The sequence below is a fragment of the Scyliorhinus torazame genome, chromosome 22 (assembly GCF_047496885.1).
Source record: "Scyliorhinus torazame isolate Kashiwa2021f chromosome 22, sScyTor2.1, whole genome shotgun sequence".
Classification (NCBI taxonomy): Eukaryota; Metazoa; Chordata; class Chondrichthyes; order Carcharhiniformes; family Scyliorhinidae; genus Scyliorhinus; species Scyliorhinus torazame.
The window spans coordinates 21838642-21859096 of NC_092728.1; the positions used below are offsets into that span (position 1 = coordinate 21838642).

Here is a 20455-nt window from a genome sequence, read left to right on the forward strand (position 1 = left end):
CTGTCGCCCTCTCTTTCTCTCTGTCGCCCTCTCTTTCTCTCTGTCGCCCTCTCTTTCTCTCTGTCGCCCTCTCTTTCTCTCTCCGCCCTCTCTTTCTCTCTCTCGCCCTCTCTTTCTCTCTCTCGCCCTCTCTTTCTCTCTCTCGCCCTCTCTTCTCTCTCTCTCGCCCTCTCTTTCTCTCTCTCGCCCTCTCTTTCTCTCTCTCGCCCTCTCTTTCTCTCTCTCCTCGCCCTCTCTTTCCTCTCTCTCGCCCTCTCTTTCTCTCTCTCGCCCTCTCTTTCTCTCTCTCGCCCTCTTTCTCTCTCTCGCCCTCTCTTTCTCGCCACCCTCGCCGTCTCTCGTTCCCCCCCCCCTAACCCTCTCGCCCTCTCTCTCGCCCTCTCTCTCTCGCCCTCTCTCTCGCCACCTCTCTCTCGCCACCTCTCTCTCTCGCCACCTCTCTCTCGCCACCTCTCTCTCTCGCCACCTCTCTCTCTGCCACCTCTCTCTCGCCACCTCTCTCTCGCCACCTCTCTCTCGCCACCTCTCTCTCGCCACCTCTCTCTCGCCACCACTCTCTCTCGCCACCTCTCTCTCGCCACCTCTCTCTCGCCACCTCTCTCTCGCCACCTCTCTCTCGCCACCTCTCTCTCTCGCCACCTCTCTCTCGCCACCTCTCTCTCGCCACCTCTCTCTCGCCACCTCTCTCCTCCTCTCTCGCCACCTCTCTCTCGCCACCTCTCTCTCTCTCGCCACCTCTCTCTCGCCACCTCTCTCTCGCCACCTCTCTCTCGCCACCTCTCTCTCGCCACCTCTCTCTCGCCACCTCTCTCTCGCCACCTCTCTCTCGCCCACCTCTCTCCTCGCCACCTCTCTCTCGCCACCTCTCTCTCGCCACCTCTCTCTCGCCACCTCTCTCTCGCCACCTCTCTCTCGCCACCTCTCTCTCGCCACCTCTCTCTCGCCACCTCTCTCTCCGCCACCTCTCTCTCGCCACCTCTCTCGCGCCACCTCTCTCGCGCCACTCTCTCGCGCCACCTCTCTCGCGCCACCTCTCTCGCGCCACCCTCTCTCTCGCGCCACCTCTCTCGCGCCACCCTCTCTCGCGCCACCTCTCTCGCGCCACCTCTCTCGCTCCACCATCTCTCACCCTCCCTCTCTCTGACCACCTCTCGCCGTCTCTCTGACCACCTCTCGCCGTCTCTTTTCCCACCCCCAACTGCCAACACCACCACCACTTTCTCTCTGACTCGCTGGGTCTCACACTCACTCTATTGGCAGGAGGAGCACCGACACATGAAGATCATCGATGAGACCATGGCCCAACTGCAGGACTTGAAGAACCAGCACCTCACCAAGAAGTCCGAGGTCAACGACAAGAACCACGAGATGGAAGACATCCGCAAGAAACTCGGAGGGGCCAACAAGTCAGTACGGAGGGTTGAGGGGCAGTGGGTGGGTTTGTCTGGCCGAAGGGCGGCTGTTGAAGTGGGAAGGGCCCGTGTCCGCCTTGCCTCTGGCACATGGGGACGGGAGGAGGCCATTCCGATCCCCTCTGCCGTGCCTGTTCCTCCATTAAGCTGAGATTGTGGATGATCTGTATCCTAACCCCCTGCTGTGTGCACCCCGAGCCCCGGACTGGTGCCCTTTTTTGCCCCCCCCCCCCGGGGGTACATTGGAAATCTGTCCCAAGATGGAGATTACTGGGTTTTTCCTCTGGGGATTAAGGGGATTTGAGGGGCAGGGAGAAAATGCGGGACAATGGATTTGAGGTGTAGATCAGCAGAGACCAAGCAGAGGGACGTTGGGGGGGCGGGGGGGGGCGGGGGGGGGGGGGGGGGGGGGGGGGGATCTACCCATGGGGATGCGGAGTGAATTGTTTCTGTGCCCCTGGGGGTGGGGAACGTGTAAGTGTCGGGGTAGGAGGGTTGTGGAACTCCAACCTGTGCGCAGCGACTCCACCTCCCGACAAAACACTGGAATGTTCAGGCTTCCACAGTCAAATAGCTCACCTGTGCAGATTCACTGGCGGGAGGGGGGAGATGAGTGTGTGTGGCTGGATTTTGACCCGGTCAGGTGAGGGGTTGGCACAGGGATACCTTCCAGCGCTTCTCATCATTAACCCCCACCTTTCTTTCTCTCTTTCCCCCCCTCCCCTCCCGACTGGCAGGGAGATGACGCAGCTGCAGAAGGAGGTGACCGCCATCGAGACCAAACTGGAGCAGAAGCGGAGTGACCGGCACAACTTGCTGCAGAGCTGCAAAATGCAGGACATCAAGCTGCCCCTACGCCAGGGCAGTATGGAGGATATCAGTCAGGAGGAGGTGATGTGCCTCGGCTGGTGCCAGCCGGGCAGCTATTGTCTTGTTTGAATAAAAGCACAAAATCTCCATATTTAACGAAAACAAAATAGTGGAGAGCGCTGGAATAAATCAGCAGGTCTGGCAGCCGCCGTGGAGAGAGAGAAAGGGACAGTTCATGTTCCCAGTCCATGTGGTGGTTCTTCAAAGGGGTGGTAATCTCCGGGCTCCCAGCCCCATATTTCCCGGCGCTGGGAGGCAGTGCGCCGACCTCCGGTGGCGGGACCCTCTGCTCCCACCGCTTGTCAACGGGAATTCCCATTCAAGTCACCCCACGCTGCTGGCGGGAACCCGGCCAGGAAATTCTGGCCAAAGTCTCCTTGACCACTTTCATTCCCCGTCCCACCCTCCCCTGCACCCCCGCGCCCCAGCTATGTCTCTGCTTCCACTCTGTGAGGGCGTGAGTTAGCTGGTGGGGGAGGCCATTCGGCCCCTCGGGTTCTGCTCCCATTTTATAAGATTGTGCTTGATCTGATCGGGGCCTCAACTCCACTTTCCTGTCTGCTCCCCACCCCCACAACCCTCGACCCCCTCGTCGATCGGGAATCTGTCCAACTCAGCCTTGAATATATTCAATGAACCACAGCCTCCACTGCTGTCTGGGAGGTAGGTAATTCTCCCGACAACCCCCCCCCGCTCCAAAGCCTCACCAAGAGAGGTGAAATTCCACCTCTCAAACTTCAATGGGGGACCTCCCAGTTCTAGATTCCCCCCCATGAGGGGGGGAAACATTCAGCATCCAACTTCTCCAACTCCCCCTTCCCCCCCCCCCCCCCCCCCCCTCCCCCCCCCATAGAATCAAATGTGTTTCAACAAGATCACCCCTCGTTCTTCCCCGACCTGCTCAGCCGTTTCCTCATCAGACAAACCCCCTTCGTCCTGGGAATTGACCCAGTGAACATTCTCCGAATTGTCTCCGACGTGAGTAAATCCACTCCTTAAGTAAAATGTGCTGGAAAAGATTCAAAACGCGTGCTTGGGGCAGAGTTTAGTGATCACCAGCTCCCCTCTCCTCACCGGTGTGTCCTGCCTCCACCTGGGTGTCGCCAGGGTATTTGTTCGCTCACCGGGATCGAGAGCTCATGAATGGACCTGGTCCGGTATCTGCCAGGAGGGCAGGAACGTGAGAGTCGGAGCAGGAGTAGGGTGTCTCCCACATGCCGTGCCAATGAAAGCTAAAGTGGCCTGCTTGCACTCGAAAGCACAGGATTTCAGAAGTGTGGTTAGAGTAGCTGGCCCCAACACCTCCGCAGCGTTTGACTGTGGCGCTGAATAGCCCCAAAAACAATTCAAGTGGCAGACTCGCTGGATGGAAGGAGGCCTTTTGGCCCGTCGTGTCACCGGCTCTCCGAATGAGCAGCGCACGTAGCGCTGCGCTCTTCTGACTTCCCGTATTCCGGCCCATTCTTCCTTTTCAGATATTGATCCGATTTCCCCCCCCTTGATTGAATCTGCCTCCTTCACACACTCAGGCAGCACCTTCCAAATCCTAACCACTCGCTGTGTGTAGAGGTTTCTCCTCGTGTCCCCATCGCTCCTTTCTCCAATGCGTGTGTACTCCCCGTTCCCGATCTTCCCGCCAATTTTCCCTCTCCCCCACCTCGTGATTTTGAAAAGATCATATTTCCTGTCAACCTTCCTTTCACTCGAAGGTCCCAGCTCCCCCAATCTTCTCACGGAGCTGCAGTTTCTGAGTTACTTCCTCAGTGAGTGGGAATCAGGGGTAAAGGTACTCCACTATTGGGGTCATAGAATCACAGAGTGCAGAAGGAGGTCATTCCGCCCATCGCGTCTCCTAGCACAAAGGAAGATGTTGTTGGAGGCTGAGAATCTCAGCCCTGGGACATTACTGCATCTCTATCCTATCACTGACTCCCAACCAACCTGGAACTCCACTGCGTACTCTCCTTCACCCCACAGTACTTGGTCCTCTTATTTATTTTATTTGTGTGCGTTCTGCCTCATCTCCTCTTCTCCTTGTTGACTCTCTCTGTTTTCCGAATGTCCCTAGCACTCTCCCGCGAGCGAGCGCGCCGCGCGCACACTTACACATGGCCCCTCGCCACCGCCTCCCCACTTACCACATATTGGTTGAGTTGATGATTTGCTGACTTCTCCCTCTTAGGGCGGTTCACAGTCCGAGGAGACGGGCAGCAATTCCCAGAGGGCCTCGAACGTGTGCGCAAAGGAGGCAATGATTGAGATTGACTACAGCGAGCTGAACGAGGACCTGCAGGTACGATCGATTGCCAGTGTGAGAGATGCGACTGCAATGTTACACCGCAGAAGTGGACCATTGAAGTAGTCCAAACCAATGATTATGTTCCACACACACCTTCTCCAACTTTTGTTGCATTTCCCCCCCACTGCCACCCTCGTTGCTCTCCCAGCAGCTTATAAATCTCTGTTCCTCTCTCCCTCAGGCTTATCTAGCCTCCCTCAAATGCATCCACGCTATTCACATCAACCCACTCCCTGTGTGAGCGAATTCCACATCCTCGTTACTCTCTGGGGAAAGACGGTTTCTCCTGAACTCACCCAAGGTCCTTGGGCAGGACCATCCAAACCAACCACTGCTACCACCTAGAAGGGCAACGGATGCATGGGAACCCCACCGCCTGTAGGTTTCCCCCTCCGAGCCACTCTCCATCCTGACTGGGAAGTGTGTGATCACCTCCCATTCTTCAAAACTCCAGTCCGGTCAACCTTTCCACACAAGACAACCTCCTCCCGTCTCCTACGCTGTCCCAGGAGCCAGCCTTCCCGCTCATCTCGGAGCGAAATTGCTGATCCCACCCCCACCCAGGGCCACGGCTTCTGGTTTTAGAACCTCCAGCCAGAGGAAGCGGTCGCTTAGCGTACCACATACCCACCCCAGCCCCATACCCACCTCCCAAACACCTGCCAATTGCCATATATGGTGACGCATAACGTGGAATGGAAACCGATTACAGCGGACCCGGGAAATCTGAAATAAAAATAGAAAATGCTGGATGAAGTCAGCAGGTCTGGCAGCACCTGTGGAGAGCGAATCAGTGTTGTTTTGAGGATCGATGACCCATGTGCAGAACTGAAGAGGTAGAAATATGAGTATTATATGGTGGTGGGGGTTGGCAGAATGGAAAGTCAGTGATGGGTCGGAGCCAACGAGAGATTGACAAAGATGTCACGAACATAAGGACAAAAGCGGGTGTTAATGGTTAGGGACTGAAGATCGCTAGTAGCGGCAAACGGTAAGATCGCAGAATGTGTTCATAAGGGAGCAAAGATTAGTGCTGAGTGGGAGAAAAACTGAGCGACAAGGGTCAGGTGGCTGTGGGAGAAGGGAGAGGAGGTTTGTGCTTGGGCTGGCCAAGGGAACTGAAAAGCAGCGGTGGGGGGGGCGGTCAAGTGAGGGAGGAAAGTTCACAGTCTGAAATTGTTGAACTCTGTCGAGTCTATGAGGCCGTAATGTGCCTCATCGGTGGGGGAGGTGTTCCTCCAGTCGGGCTTCACTGGATCCTTACAGCAGGCCAAGGACGGACATGTGGGCACGAGAGAAAGGTACTGAGCTGAAATGGGCAATCGACCTGAAGGTCGGGGGTTATTCTCGTGGACGGAGTGAAGGTTATCCGCCAGGCGGTCACCCAGTCAGCGTTTGGCCTCCCCAATGCAGAGGAAGCAATTTGTGTTCGCCAGTGATAAACAGGCTGGCACAGCTGATTGAGGTCCTCTGTGGCCGTCCGTGCGGTTTTAGAAACGTCGGTTGAATTCAGAGTGGAGGAAAGGAGGTGAAGACTCGCGTTTTAAAACTAAGAAGGGAAGGTTTCACTCTGCCCTGATGTTCTGCCCATACAGGATGCATTATCAGACGAAGAGGTCAAGATCGAATTAAATGGCCTGCAGCAGAAGGTAACAGAGCACCAAAACATCTTGCAGCGGATTGCTGCCCCTAACATGAAGGCCATGGAAAAGCTGGACAGTGTGCGGGATAAATTTCAGGAAACCTCAGAAGGTGAGCCTGAGTCGCGGGCATGCAGCAAAGTTCATGTGTGTCAGTTCAACAGTCACTATGGAGCCAGCTGTGGCTAAGTGGGTCCCAATCATCCCAATGTGGGAGGGTCCGTGCTGAGGAAGCACCACACTGGGGGGGAATCAGTGCTGAGGGAGCACCGCACTGGGGGGATCAGTGCTGAGGGAGCGCCGCACTGTCGGAGGGTCAGTGCTGAGGGAGCGCCGCACTGTTGGAGGGTCAGTGCTGCGGGAGCGCCGCACTGTGGGAGGGTCAGTGCTGAGTGAGCACCGCACTGTGGGAGGGTCCGTACTGAGGGAGCGCCGTGCTATGGAGGGTCAATGCTGAGGGAGCGCCGTACTGTGGGAGCGCCGCACTGTGGGAGCGCCGCACTGTGGGAGGGCCCGTGCTAAGGGAGCACTGCATTGTGAGGGTCAGTGCTGAGGGAGCGCCGCACTGTCAGTGGGTCAGTACTGAGGGAGCGCCGCACTGTCAGTGGGTCATTGCTTAAGAGAGCACTGCACTGTGGGAGGGTCAGTGCTGAGAGAGCACCGTACTATGAGAGGGTCAGTGCTGCGGGAGCGCCGCACTGTCAGTGGGTCAGTGCTGAGAGAGCACCGCACTGTGGGAGGGTGCGTGCTGAGGGAGCGCCGCACTGTGGTATGGTCAGTGCTAAGGGAGCGCCGCACTGTGGTATGGTCAGTGCTAAGGGAGCACCGCACTGTGGGATGGTAAGTGCTGAGGGAGCGTCGTACTGTGCGGGAGTCTGTACTAAGGGAACGCCGCACTGTTGGAGGGTCAGTGCTGAGTGAGCGCAGCACTGTGGGAGGGTCCGTGCTAAGCGCAGCACTGTCGGAGGGTCAGTGCTGAGGGAGCGCCACACTGTGGGAGGGTCCGTATTGAGGGAGCGCAGCACTGTCGGAGGGTCAGTGCTGAGGGAGCGCCGCACTGTCGGAGGGTCAGTGCTGAGGGAGCGCCACACTGTGGGAGGGTCCGTACTGAGGGAGCGCAGCACTGTCGGAGGGTCAGTGCTGAGGGAGCGCCGCACTGTCGGAGGGTCAGTGCTGAGGGAGCGCCACACTGTGGGAGGGTCCGTACTGAGGGAGCGCAGCACTGTCAGTGGGTCAGTACTGAGGGGGCGCCACACTGTGGGAGGGTCCGTACTGAGGGAGCACTGCACTGTGGGAGGGTGCATGCTGAGGGAGCGCAGCACTGTGGTAGGGTAAGTGCTAAGGGAGCACCGCACTGTCGGAGGGTCAGTGCTGAGGGAGCACCGCACTGGGATGGTCCGTGCTGAGAGAGTTGTGTTTTCTGGGGCGAGAAGGTGGTCGACATTTGAAGAGAACTTGGTGTGAGTGAGGATGGTGGGCAGCAATGTTTTTGGTGACCTCCGTTTTTTACAGAGAGCATTGGAGACCGCCCAAGACTTGCATTGGAATGGTTACGTTTTGAGGTTGCGAAGAAATGCTTGAGGGTTTCAGCAGCTGAATCATACCCAGATAGCCTCATACAATTTTAATTTGTGTCTGTGCTTGCTTTCTCTATCTCAACCTGATTCGAGCATCTGTTCATCACTTAAAAGGTCTGCCAGATGCAGCACAACAGGCTGAATTCATAGAATTCCTGCAGTGCAGAAGGAGGTCATTCAACGCATTGAGTCTCACCAACCCTCTGAAAGAACCCCGTGACCAGGTCCACTCTGCCGGACTATCCCCCTCACCCACGCACTAACCATAACCCCACTGAACCTGCACTTTCCTGCACACTTGAGGGGCAACTTTAGCATGGCCAATCCACCTAACCTGCATATCTTTGGACATCGATGGGCTGAGTGGCCGACTCTTGTTCCTCTGTTGCAACCCAGCCTATAGACAAAGTCTATAGGTCTCTCTTCAGGCACTGGCCTCTGGACAGTAACTGGCTGAGATAGCTTTTCCTGCTTCCTCCATGAAAAGGCGAGATCCCCCCCCCCCCAAAAGGCCGAGACATTCCCGGCGCCGGTTCCCTTTGTTCCCTTACTGTCTGGCACCTGTGAATTGAGGACAGTGAAGACCTGCTTTCCCATGACTTCCGGGAAGGCCAAGAATATGTCTTAATCCCTGTGGGCAGCTCGGTAGCATAGTGGATAGCGCTGTGGCTTCACAGCGCCAGGGTCCCAGATTTGATTCCCTGCAGGGTCACTGTCTGTGCAGAGTCTGCACGTTCTCCCCGTGTGTGCGTGGGTTTCCTCCGGGTGCTCTGGTTTCCTCATACAGTCCAAAGATGTGCAGGTTAGGTGGATTGGCCATGATAAATTGCCCTTAGTGTCCCAAAAAGGTTAGGAGCGGTTATTGGGTTACGTCTACACTACCCTAGCCCCCTCCGAAACAGCCTCCACCCACTCCCAAACCGACCCATGCCCACTATCCATTTCCTTATCATCGCTATGTTGGCCGCCCAGTAGTAGTTGCTAAAGTTCGGCATCGCCAGCCCCCCCGCCCCTCTGTTCCTTTCGAGCATCACATTCCTCACCCGCGGGGACTTCCCTGCCCAGACAAATCCCAGGATAATTTTATTCAGCCTCTTAAAGAAGGACCTTGGGATGAAAATGGGGAGACACTGAACTATGAACCAGAATCTCAGGAGAATCGTCATCTTAACAGTCTGCACCCTCCCCGCGAGTGACAGCGGGAGCGCGTCACGACTCCGCACCTCCTCCCTCACTCGTTCCACCAATCGGGACAGGTTGAGCTTATGCAGCCTGCCCCAGTCCAGTGCCACCTGTATCCCCAAGTATCTAAAGCTTTCTCCTACCAGCCTGAACGGCAACTCTCCTGCCCCCGTGCCTGAATTACGAACATCTCGCTCTTAGCCATGTTCAATTTATATCCTGAAAACCAGCCAAATTCCCTCCGGGTTTCCATGATGCCGTCCATCCCCGCCATTGGGTCCGACACGTATAACAGCAGGTCATCCGCGTATAACGATTTATGTTCCATTCCCCCCCGGACCAGCCCTTTCCAGTCCCTTGAAGCTCTCAGAGCAATAGCCAGCGGCTCTATAGCCAGCGCGAACAGCAGTGGGGAGAGAATTTGTTGCCCTATCCCTAATTGCCCCTTGGGTGTCTGGTGAGAGACATTGAAGAGGGGGCAGTTAAGAGCCAGCCACAGCGCACCGTGATGCCCGGAATCACGTGCCTCCTCTCTCTCTCTCTCTCTCTCTTTCCCCCCCAGCTGCATACAGGGGAACCCCACCACCTGGAAGTTTGTCTCCAAGTCACTCACCAGCCTGACTTAGAAATATATCGGCCATTCCTTCACTGTCACTCGGTCAAAATCCTGGAACTCCCTCTCTAACAGTGTTGTGGGTGTACCTAAACCACACTGGGACTGCAGCAGTTCAAGATGGTGATTCCACCACCTTCCAATAGGCAATTAGGGACGGGCAACAAATGTCAGCCTAGCCAGTGAAGCCCATTCCCTGTAAAAATTAATTAGAAACCATACAGTGCGCTAACCCTTCGAAAGAGCACCTAGGTCAATTCCCGCTCCAGCCCTTTATCCCCACCAAACGATCGGACATTAAGGGGCAAGTTAGCATGACCGATCCACCTAATCTGCACATCTTTGGACTGTGGGAGGAAACCGGAGCACACCGAGGAAACCCACGGAGACGGTCACCCGAGCTTGGAATCGAACCCGAGTTCCTGGCGCTGTGAGGCAGCAGTGCTAACCGCTGTGCTGCCGTGTCATCCCTGAATTGAGGGGAAAAAGGTGGATAAGTTAGATTGGGAGCATGGCTTCCAACCAAATCTCGGGCAGCCCCAACAACAGGGGAGGGCCTGGCGGAGCGAAGTGAGATTCCTGGGGCAAGAACGAAGGAACATTTCCTCTATGCCCACCATTTGGTAGCCTCTAAGAGCCCTCCTTCAGATCACCAGCCCCCCCCCCCCCCCCCCCCCAAATCTTCTCTCTTCTGAGGTACGCTAACCCTTGAGTCATCAACAGCAGGTGGCTGCGAGTGAGAGAATGAGAAAAAGGCAGGTGGAGAAATTATTCTGGGAATAACTCAACCGGCCAGGCAGCATCTGTGGAGCGACACAGTGTTTATGTTCTGGGGTGAGGTCATCATTCGTCAGAAACTTCCCAAAATCCATAGATCAGCTGACCCTTCATCTGAGCCAGTGACATCTGCATCGCAAGTCTATTGTTGTAAAATCCTATTTGGTTCACTGGTATCCTTCAGTGGAGGAATAAATAAATAATAACATCCGCCTGGCGACGAGGTTAAAATTGTAACGTTATTTCTTTTTTGCCTTTTTTTTGGTGACTGTTTCTAACCTTCCTCCACCTCCTGTCGGTCAGAGTTCGAGGCTGCAAGAAAGCGAGCCAAAAAGGCCAAACAAGCGTTCGAACAAACCAAGAAGGAGCGCTTCGACCGTTTCAACGCCTGCTTCGAGGCCGTGGCCACCAACATCGATGAGATTTACAAGGCTCTTTCGCGGAACAGCAGCGCGCAGGTAAGAGCAGAGCCCACTGCGGGGATCTGGGCCTGAACCTGGCTCCTCCCTCCAGCAGTAAACCAGAGGGTTTCCGTCAGTGCGTCGCTATTGGCATTGGCACTGAAGACTGCCAACCTGGATTGTGGAGCTGTCGTCTTGAGGTGGCCACAGCCTGCTTGGCGGAAGTCAGCTTCTGCCCCTTGCCGGGTCTTCCCGTGCTGGCCGGAGGGGAGGTGATTTTCCAGATCCCCAACCAAAAGTGTGGGTGCGCGTGTGTGTACGCCTGTGGGTGGGCATGACTGTGTGTGGGCCTGCGCGAGTGTGTGTGTGTGTGTGTGTATATATATATATATATATATATATATTCATCTGTGGCCATGTCCTACTCACTCCAGGCCTTCCTGGGCCCCGAAAATCCAGAAGAACCATACCTGGATGGAATCAACTACAACTGCGTAGCTCCGGGGAAGAGGTTCCGGCCCATGGATAACTTGTCCGGAGGGGAGAAGACAGTCGCAGCTTTGGCTCTGTTGTTTGCTATCCACAGGTAGGGAAGTAGGTTGTTTTTGAATATACCATGACCTCCCTGAAGCGGTGTATGGCGCTGTGGCTAGTGAATTGGCAAGGGGGTGCACTTGGCTTTTATCCTCGACAGTTGCCTCGAGCAGCACCCCCCGCCCCTCCTCACTGGCTCAAATTGATGGGAGAGAAATATTGTTCGTAAATTTGAGAGTGACAGGCCAATGACCTGTACCAGTTTGATAGCCTCGCGCTAATCTGTGGCATACTTGATGGACAGGAGGAGGCCCATTCAGCCCCCCACTCCCCCTAGAGCCTTTTACACAGGAGCAGGGGGAGGCCCATTCAGCCCCTCTCGAGCCTGTTACACAGAAACAGGAAGAGGCCCATTCAGCCCCTCTCGAGCCTGTTACACAGGAACAGGAGCAGGCCAATTGAGTGCCTCTCAAACCTGTTACTCAGGAACAGGAGGTGGCCCATTCCGCACCTCTCAAGCCTGTTACTCAGGAATAGGAGGAGGCCCATTCAGCCCCCCTCTCGAGCCTGTTACTCAGGAACAGGAGGAGGCCCATTCAGCCCCCCTCTCGAGCCTGTTACTCAGGAACAGGAGGAGGCCAATTCAGCGCCCCTCGAACCTGTTACTCAGGAACAGGAGGAGGCCCATTCAACCCCTCTCGAACCTGTTACTCAGGAACAGGAGGAAGCCCATTCAACCTCCCCTCGAGTATGTTACATACGAACAGAAGGAGGTCCATTCAGCCCCTTTCAGCTGAAGGTTGACTAATTTCTCTGCGTTTCTCAATATCTCCCTACACATTCCCGCTGAAATGTTCACTGCACTCGGGGCTCAAATTTCCAACCTCTGGTTTCTGTGATCTTTCCATCTTGCTCGAACGTGCAAAGGGCCTCGGGATAATAATAGTAACCTGCAGCTAACCATCACCTTATCATCTTTCTCCAGCTATAAACCAGCTCCATTCTTTGTTCTGGACGAGATTGATGCTGCCCTCGACAATACAAACATTGGGAAGGTGGGTTCTTGCATTCTGATTTTGTACAGGGTCCACGCTCAACATCCAAAGGTGCATGAGGGTTTGTGTGTGTGTCTCCCAACTCTTTATCATAGTAGGTACTCTGATACTCTCAATCGCCACTCGCACTGTGACATACTGAATCCACTCTCACACTCTGACACTCTGAATCCCCACTCATACTCTGACACTCTCAATCCCCCCTCACACTCTGACACACTCAATCCCCTCTCACACTATGACACTGAATCCCCTCTCACACTCTTGACACTCTCAATCCCCTCTCACACTCTTGACACTCTCAATCCCCTCTCACACTCTTGACACTCTCAATCCCCTCTCACACTCTGACACTCTCAATCCCCTCTCACACTCTGACACTGAATCCCCTCTGACACTCTCAATCCCCTCTCACACTCTGACACTGAATCCCCTCTTACACTCTGACACTCTCAATCCCCTCTCACACTCTGACACTCCGGGGCTGGTTTAACACAGGGCTAAATCGCTGGCTTTTAAACCAGACCAAGGCAGGCCAGCAGCATGGTTCAATTCCCATACCAGCCTCCCCGAACAGGTGCCGGAATGTGGCGACTAGGGGCTTTTCACAGTAACTTCATTGGAAGCCTACTTGTGACAATAAGCGATTTTCATTTCAATCCCCTCTCACTCTCTGACACTCCCTTTGTCCTCTCGCACTGTTGACACTCTCTGTCCTCTCTCGTGCTGTTGACTCCCTGTCCTCTCTCGCGCTGTTGACACTCTCTGTCCCCTCTCGCGCTGTTGACAATCTCTCTGTCCTCTCTCGCGCTGTTGACACTCTCTGTCCAATCTCGCGCTGTTGACACTCTCTGTCCTCTCTCGTGCTGTTGACACTCCCTCTGTCCCCTCTCGCACTGTTGACACACTCTGTCCACTCGAACTGTTGACTCTCTCTCTGTCCTCTCGCGCTGTTGACACTCTCTCTGTCCTCTCTCGCGCTGTTGACACTCTCTGTCCTCTCTCGCGCTGTTGACACTCTCTCTGTCCTCTCTCGCGCTGTTGACACTCTCTCTGTCCTCTCTCGTGCTGTTGACAATCTCTCTGTCCTCTCTCGTGCTGTTGACACTCTCTCTCGCACTGTTGAGACTCTGTCCTCTCGCTCTGTTGACACTCTCTCTGTCCTCTCTCGTGCTGTTGACACTCTCTGTCCTCTCGTGCTGTTGACACTCTCTGTCCTCTCGCGCTGTTGACACTCTCTCTGTCCTCTCTTGTGCTGTTGACACTCTCTGTCCTCTCTTGTGCTGTTGACTCTCTCTGTCCTCTCGTGCTGTTGACTCTCTCTGTCCTCTCGTGCTGTTGACAATCTCTCTGTCCTCTCGCGCTGTTGACACTCTCTGTCCTCTCTCGTGCTGTTGACACTCTCTCTGTCCCCTCTCGTGCTGTTGACACTCTCTCTGTCCCCTCTCGTGCTGTTGACACTCTCTCTGTCCTCTCGCGCTGTTGACACTCTCTGTCCTCTCGTGCTGTTGACACACTCTCTGTCCTCTCGCACTGTTGACACTCTCTCTGTCCTCTCGCGCTGTTGACACTCTCTCTGTCCTCTCTCGTGCTGTTGACACTCTGTCCTCTCGCGCTGTTGACACTCTCTGTCCTGTCTCGTGCTGTTGACACTCTGTCCTCTCGCGCTGTTGACACTCTCTGTCCCCTCTCGCGCTGTTGACACTCTCTCTGTCCTCTCTTGTGCTGTTAACAATCTCTCTGTCCTCTCTTGTGCTGTTGACACTCTCTCTGTCCTCTCTCGTGCTGTTGACACTCTCTCTGTCCTCTCTCGCACTGTTGACACTCTCTCTGTCCCCTCTCGTGCTGTTGACACTCTCTCTGTCCTCTCGCGCTGTTGACACTCTCTGTCCTCTCGTGCTGTTGACACTCTCTCTGTCCTCTCGCACTTTTGACACTCTCTCTGTCCTCTCGCGCTGTTGACACTCTCTCTGTCCTCTCTCGTGCTGTTGACACTCTGTCCTCTCGCGCTGTTGACACTCTCTGTCCTGTCTTGTGCTGTTGACACTCTCTGTCCTCTCGCGCTGTTGACACTCTCTGTCCCCTCTCGCACTGTTGACACTCTCTCTGTCCTCTCTTGTGCTGTTAACAATCTCTCTGTCCTCTCTTGTGCTGTTGACACTCTCTCTGTCCTCTCTCGTGCTGTTGACACTCTCTCTGTCCTCTCTCGCGCTGTTGACACTCTAACTTGAAATTGCCTCTCACTCACCCTGGGAGGCATGTTTTATCAAATTGCTATTCCGCTCCCAGTAAGTAGCGTTTCCTTGCCCCTCAAATGTGGATAGTGTGAGGATTAGTGGAAGTTTATGGTAGGATTTGGGAGAATAGGTTTTCAGCTGTTTGTCTGGTTTCAGGTGGCAAACTACATCAAGGAGCAATCGGTGTCGAACTTCCAGGCTGTGGTCATTTCCCTCAAAGAGGAATTCTATACCAAGGCCGACGCTCTCATCGGAGTCTACCCCGAGGTATGTGCTAGCTCGAGGCTTTGCCACTCGCCCTATAGGAACGTAACCCAAAACGCTTGATGTGGGAATTTATTTAGCTCAACTTGTGGCAAATTGTCCTCCCCTTCCCCTAACATACTACCGTGCTCTGCAAACAAAGGGAATATGTTCCAGCCCTTTAAAAAAAATTATCCAGGAGCGCTGACAGCCAAACGTTCTTTGTTGTTTATCTCATGACGGCACCTCCAACAATCCGAGACGACTGGACAACCAAATAATCCACCCCCCACCTCCCTGTAGTCGGCGGTGTTGCAATTGTTTGAAATTTGGTGTTCGTGTGTTTGTCCTGGTGAGTTTTACGGGCAACATGGTGGTTAGCACTGCTGCCTCACATTATCAGGCAACCTGGTTCGATTCCGGCCTTGGATGACTGTCTGTGTGGGGTCTGCACGTTTTCCCCGTGTCTGCGTGGGTTTCCTCCCACAGTCCAAAGGTGTGCAGGTTAGGCGGATCGGCCGTGATAAAACTGACCCGTAGGTTTGGTGGGTGTACGAGGGTCAGGCCAGGGAGCGTGCCTCGGTGGAGTGTTCTTTCAGGGGGTCGGTGCAGACTTGATGGGCGCAATGGCCTCATTCTGCACTTCGGGGTTCGATGGTTCTCTGGTCTTTGGAGTGCGTTGGTGGCACGTCTGTCTCCAGCAAGATTTGATTCCCCCGCTGCCTCAACAATTTCTGTTTTTTCAAGCATTCGTCCTATTCTCCTTTAGCAGTAGTCTTTCTGGGGCGGCAGGGTGGCGCAGTGGTTAGCACTGCTGCCTCACAGCGCCAAGGACCCAGGTTCAATCCCACCCCGGGGCACTGTCCATGTGGAGTTTGCATATTCTCCAAGTGTCTGCATGGGGCTCACCCCCACAACCCAAAGATGTGCAGGGTAGGTGAATTGACCATGCTAAATTGCCCCTTCTCTAAAATGTATTTTAAAAAAAGAAGTTGCCTTTCAGCTGTTCTTCTGACAAGTGCGTTCCAGATTGTAACACTCTCTTTTGAAAAAATCTCTCTCTCCGTCTCTCTCTGACACTTTCGTCCCTCCGGTTTGCGGCTCTCCTGCCAGCGGAGTAACGTTTCTCCTTACTTGCTCCCTCAAAACATTTTCTGATTGTGAAATCCTCAACGTTAAATCTTCCCACCCGCCTTCTCTGCCCTTAAAGGAGGGACTGTCCCAGCCTCTCCTGCCCCTCCCTGTGAGCCGACACTCCCCCTTCCTTGGGACCATCCTTGGAAATGGTTTCTGCGCGCATCCTCCCCAAGGCCTCGGCGCCCTTCCTGCGGTGCAGCTCGCGGAGTTGAGGCCCAATGCCCGGCTGTGGCCCAACCCTTGTTTCAGCGCCGGGCAACCTAAGCTGGTGAGTGGGGGACGGGGGGAGCAAACCGGAGGAACAGCCTTCCGGCCTTAACATTTGAGTTGGACAACTTCCGACTGTGAGCTCTCTCCTTCACCTTCACCCCATTTCTGTTTCTATCAATGTATTTTCACTCATCGACCTGTTTTCCCCTCACCATTGGGGGTTGGCGAGTTTGGGGCCAAGACAAATTGAAGGTAAACTAAACTCCAAGCTCAGTTGCTGATGTTCTTCATTGTGTCGGAGTCTTGTATAATCTGAGAGCGAGGTGGGGGCCCCCACATTTTGCCATTCAATAAGGTGATGGCTGACTTCCCTTAGGCGCCCATGAAATCTTATTGGCACCGATCTTTAATAATAATCTTTATTGTCGCAAGTAGGCTTACATTAACACGGCAATGAAGTTACTGTGGAAAACCCCTAGTCGCCACATTCCGACGTCTGTTCGGGTACACAGAGGGAGAATTCAGAATGTCCAATTCACCTAACAAGCATGTCTTTCGGGGCCCGTGGGAGGAAACCGGAGCACCCGGAGGAAACCCACACAGACACGGGGCCAATGTGCGTACTCCGCACAGACAGTGACCCCAAGCCGGGAATCGAACCTGGGACCCTGGAGCTCTGTATTCTCAGCGACTGAGCTGACCTCCCCCCTGGTTTCAGGAATTCCGAAGATCCAAGTGAAGAAATTTCCCCTCCGCTCGGTCCTAAACAGCTGATACCAACCCCCCCCCCCCCCCCCCCCCCCCCCAAAAAAGCGGTTTTGTGCCCTGGAACAGGGCAGAGGTAAGAGGAAGGGGGGCTGTTAGTCGCCTGCGGGCCCTGGGGGTGGGGGGGATTTTTCGATTCCCCCTCTACCATCTCCACTTGTGGCCCCTCTGGGTGATTTTAACAGAGCCCGACGGTAGGGATGTCACAATAAATGTGACCCTTTGAGCATCAGGTGAGAAATGGCTCCTTCCCCCCTCCCCCCCCCCCCGACTGTTTTATCTAACATTTTTTTTTCTGTCTCTTCTCTTCCAGCAAGGGGACTGTGTCATCAGCAAAGTGCTGACCTTCGACCTGACTGGGTTCCCCGAGGCCGGCCCATCGCCCAACGAGTAACCCGGGGGGGGGGGTGCGGCAGTCGGTGCGCGCAGTACCTCATACGTCTGGCAGAGGGAGAGAGTGTGCGTGTGTGTGTCCGTGTCCATGTTTAATCCACCCTTCAAATCGGTAGCTCCCTTGACCGCAGTGTTGGCAGCAGCAGCGGCTCACGGTCCCAAGCGCCCAATTAAGTTTTGACTAGTGGCGTCTCACCTCCCCGCTCCCCCACCCCCCCCTCTCACCTTCCCCACGCCAGCCCACTCCAGCAGGAGAGTCAAACATCCTCTTGCCGCTATTTGGGAAAAATGTGCGCAATCCTGCTCCCTGTTTGAGGAATGCCTATTATTTGTTTTAACTGTGAGCCGGGGAGGGGGTGGGGTGGGTTCCTACAATTGTCCCCACCATGGCTGACTGCTCTGTTTATTCTAACGCGAGCACAGGCGGGGTCCCCGTGAATACGGCCTGCTGCTCTCCCACACTCGCAGTCATCCAGCTCGCTTGCCTGCCTGGATTGGTGTTTGAAGAGGCTACGCCTGACGTGAAGCTTTGCCCCTGCAGGAGCACGGAATCCAATGGGGGTGGGGAGGAGGGTGTGTGCCTGAGATTCTGCGACTCGAGTGAAATATCTCACACGAATCAGATGCGGGGGGGGGGGGGGGTTACAGAAACCTGAGGGAGTGGAAGGGTTTTGGGGTCCCGAAGAGCGGAGACGCTACGCGGGTCGTCCAGGCGGGCGTCGAGCCTTGGATGCAAGATGGGCAAAGATCGAATGTCCGTTCCTTGCAAGGATTCTGGAAGCATTTGTTGGGCCACTTTCGTGCAAACCCCTCCCCCAAGCTGTAGACAAGTCTTCTCGTCGCATTGTGCAGTGTTCCCTTAATGGCGAGTGCCCCAGGGCCAGGGGTCAACGGGGTAATCTGTTACTGGGGTTGGCTGGAGGCGGAGCATCTTTTAGTACTGCTTCTATCCTGCACCAAGCTTAACGATGCCCTCTCCCATCACGGGAGGGTGGGGGTGGGGTTGGGGTATATCTTGGAACGGCGCAGCTTTGCAATGAGTAAGATGCAGCTTCAATGACCATGGACTGAAACCCCGCCAACACCGCTAATATCTAAATGATAGGAGGGGTCTGTGCTTTTTACGATATTTGATATGTAGCGTGCTATAAGATCATGGCCTGATTGAGTTAATAATTCTATGCGCCCGGGTGGTTGTAACTTTGTTTTTAAATGTTTAAACCTTTTGTAGTAGTGGACAGAAATTACTTTCTCATAGAGAGAATCGTGTAAGACTTTGTTTCCCGGCTTTGTGATAAATCACTGAATATATCTCTCCTAATAATAAAGAGAAACGGGTTTTATTGATTTAACGGTTGCGTTGTGACGTGTGGGCCTTGTTCAGTGTGTCTTCAGGGCTGCATTATCCTCAGCCAGTTGGCTATTCGGGAGAGGGTGGGGAGGGAGAGGCTGCCGTCCGATGTCCTGGCCTGCCCCTAGGCCTGCGCTCTGTTTCCCCCGGCCTCTTCTGCCGGCCGCCCTGATTCGGCGCCGGTACCCTCTCCTCCACTCGCTTCTGCCAGCAGGAGGCCAGGACTTGCCCAGTTACTGTCCAATCAAGGGAGGGGGTGTGGACGAGGAGTGTGGGGTTTGATCACAACTCAGCAAGGGCGGAACCGGGGGTTTTGAGGGTCCATAAGACATAGGAGCAGATTTAGGCCACTCGGCCCATCGAGTCTGCTCCGTCATTCAATCATGGCGGATATTTTCTCATCCCCATTCTCCTGCCTTCTCCCCATAACCCCTGATTCCCTTATTAATCATGAACCTATCTGTCTCTGTCTTAAAGACACTCAGTGATGTGGCCTCCACAGCCTTCAGCGGCAAAGAGTTCCCCAGATTCACCACCCTCTGGCTGAAGAAATTCCTCCTCATCTCTGTTTTAAAGGACCGTCCCTTCAGTCTGAGGCGGTGCCCTCGGGTTCTAGCTTCTCCTACCAGTGGAAACGTCCTCTCCACGTCCACTCGATCTAGGCGTTGCTCCGTTTGCGAGTGGGTTTGGGTACATGGCAGGGGAGCCTGGATCCGGAGCGGGTCGTGAGGCAACAGCCCATGAAAGAGGGATGGGCTGGAGAGGGTTTTTTGCAGGGGTTGGGGGCTGGAAGAGGGGAGGGTTCGGAGGAGGCTGAGAAGAATCTGCCGATTGTCAACCCGCCGCCCAGCTCATGCCACAGGGCACGCTGCTACTGCTGATGTGCAAGTGCTGGAACTGGTTATGCAGAATTTTTTTTCTCTTACCTGCTCGGTCTGTGCTGTAAGCACACAGGAATTTCACACCGTGACAGTGAAGAAACGGGGATATGTAGGAACGGGGGGGGGTTCCCCGTGAACCTGCTGCCGTTGCCCTTCCAGGGGGGTAGAGGTGGCGGGTTGGTGTGGCGCTTGTCGAAGGAGCCGTGGCGAGATTCAGCAGCGGTACACACGGCTGCTGCTGTGCGCTGATGGGTGGAGGGAGTGGATGTTGAAGGTGGATCCCCAGCCTCTGACCTCTGTAGTATTTACATGGCTGGGTCCAGGATGTTGTCAGTGGGTTGAGGGTCGACAGTGTCCGCCGCCCCCCCCCCCCCCCTGCCCCGCTGTTCACAATGGGCAGTGACAAGACCGCAGAACTTTAATCTGATCAGTTGGTTGCAGGAGGCTCCGTCTGGCGCTTGCTGCTTCCACTGATTGGCAAGCATGTAGTCCTGTGTTGTAGCTTAGCCGGGAGGGTGAACAAAGTTCTTACTGCTTGCCTTGTCCTCTCCGTCTTCAGGGTGTCTACATTGCCAATTCAGCTGGAGCTGAAGACCCATGTGTGTCCAGTTCCCCCAACAGCAACTCTGCAAAAATGATACGGATGAAAGTCAAAAGATGAGGCTTTGCTTCAGATGGTGGTTCCTTTTAGATTAAAGCCTCTGGCCTCAGCCCGTAATGATCTTCGTTGTCGATTAATTCATTCAGGGTCTCTGTAGCTTAGAAAGTGCGGTACTCGCAGGCAGCAGGCTTTCTGGAGAGAGACCTTATTTCCCATCAAACTGGTCCTTCAGCTTGAGGATCACATTCAGGTCTCTCCGCACAGACACTTTATTTTG

The 20455-nt window shown here is 54.8% G+C and overlaps 1 protein-coding gene across 1 annotated transcript; it reads left to right on the forward strand.

The window, feature by feature from the left end:
* The first annotated feature begins 1264 nt into the window (after nucleotides 1–1264).
* Nucleotides 1265–18697, forward strand: LOC140398956 (structural maintenance of chromosomes protein 1A-like). The gene is made up of 9 exons (XM_072487956.1): nucleotides 1265–1406; nucleotides 2150–2303; nucleotides 4465–4575; nucleotides 6177–6333; nucleotides 10674–10828; nucleotides 11206–11357; nucleotides 12291–12360; nucleotides 14754–14864; nucleotides 17266–18697. The coding sequence occupies exons 1-9, from the start codon at nucleotides 1276–1278 to the stop codon at nucleotides 17344–17346; spliced, it is 1122 nt and encodes a 373-aa protein (XP_072344057.1). The 5' UTR covers nucleotides 1265–1275; the 3' UTR covers nucleotides 17347–18697.
* The last annotated feature ends 1758 nt before the right edge of the window (nucleotides 18698–20455 follow it).

What these genes read in the sequence shown, in the direction of transcription:
- LOC140398956 (XM_072487956.1), top strand. Translation starts at nt 1,276, where the DNA reads ATGAAGATCATCGATGAGACCATGGCCCAACTGCAGGACTTGAAGAAC. An exon ending in AAACTCGGAGGGGCCAACAA is followed by an intron (nt 1,407 to 2,149) that starts GTCAGTACGGAG and finishes CCCGACTGGCAG; the next exon opens with GGAGATGACGCAGCTGCAGA. An exon ending in CTGTTGTTTGCTATCCACAG is followed by an intron (nt 11,358 to 12,290) that starts GTAGGGAAGTAG and finishes ATCTTTCTCCAG; the next exon opens with CTATAAACCAGCTCCATTCT.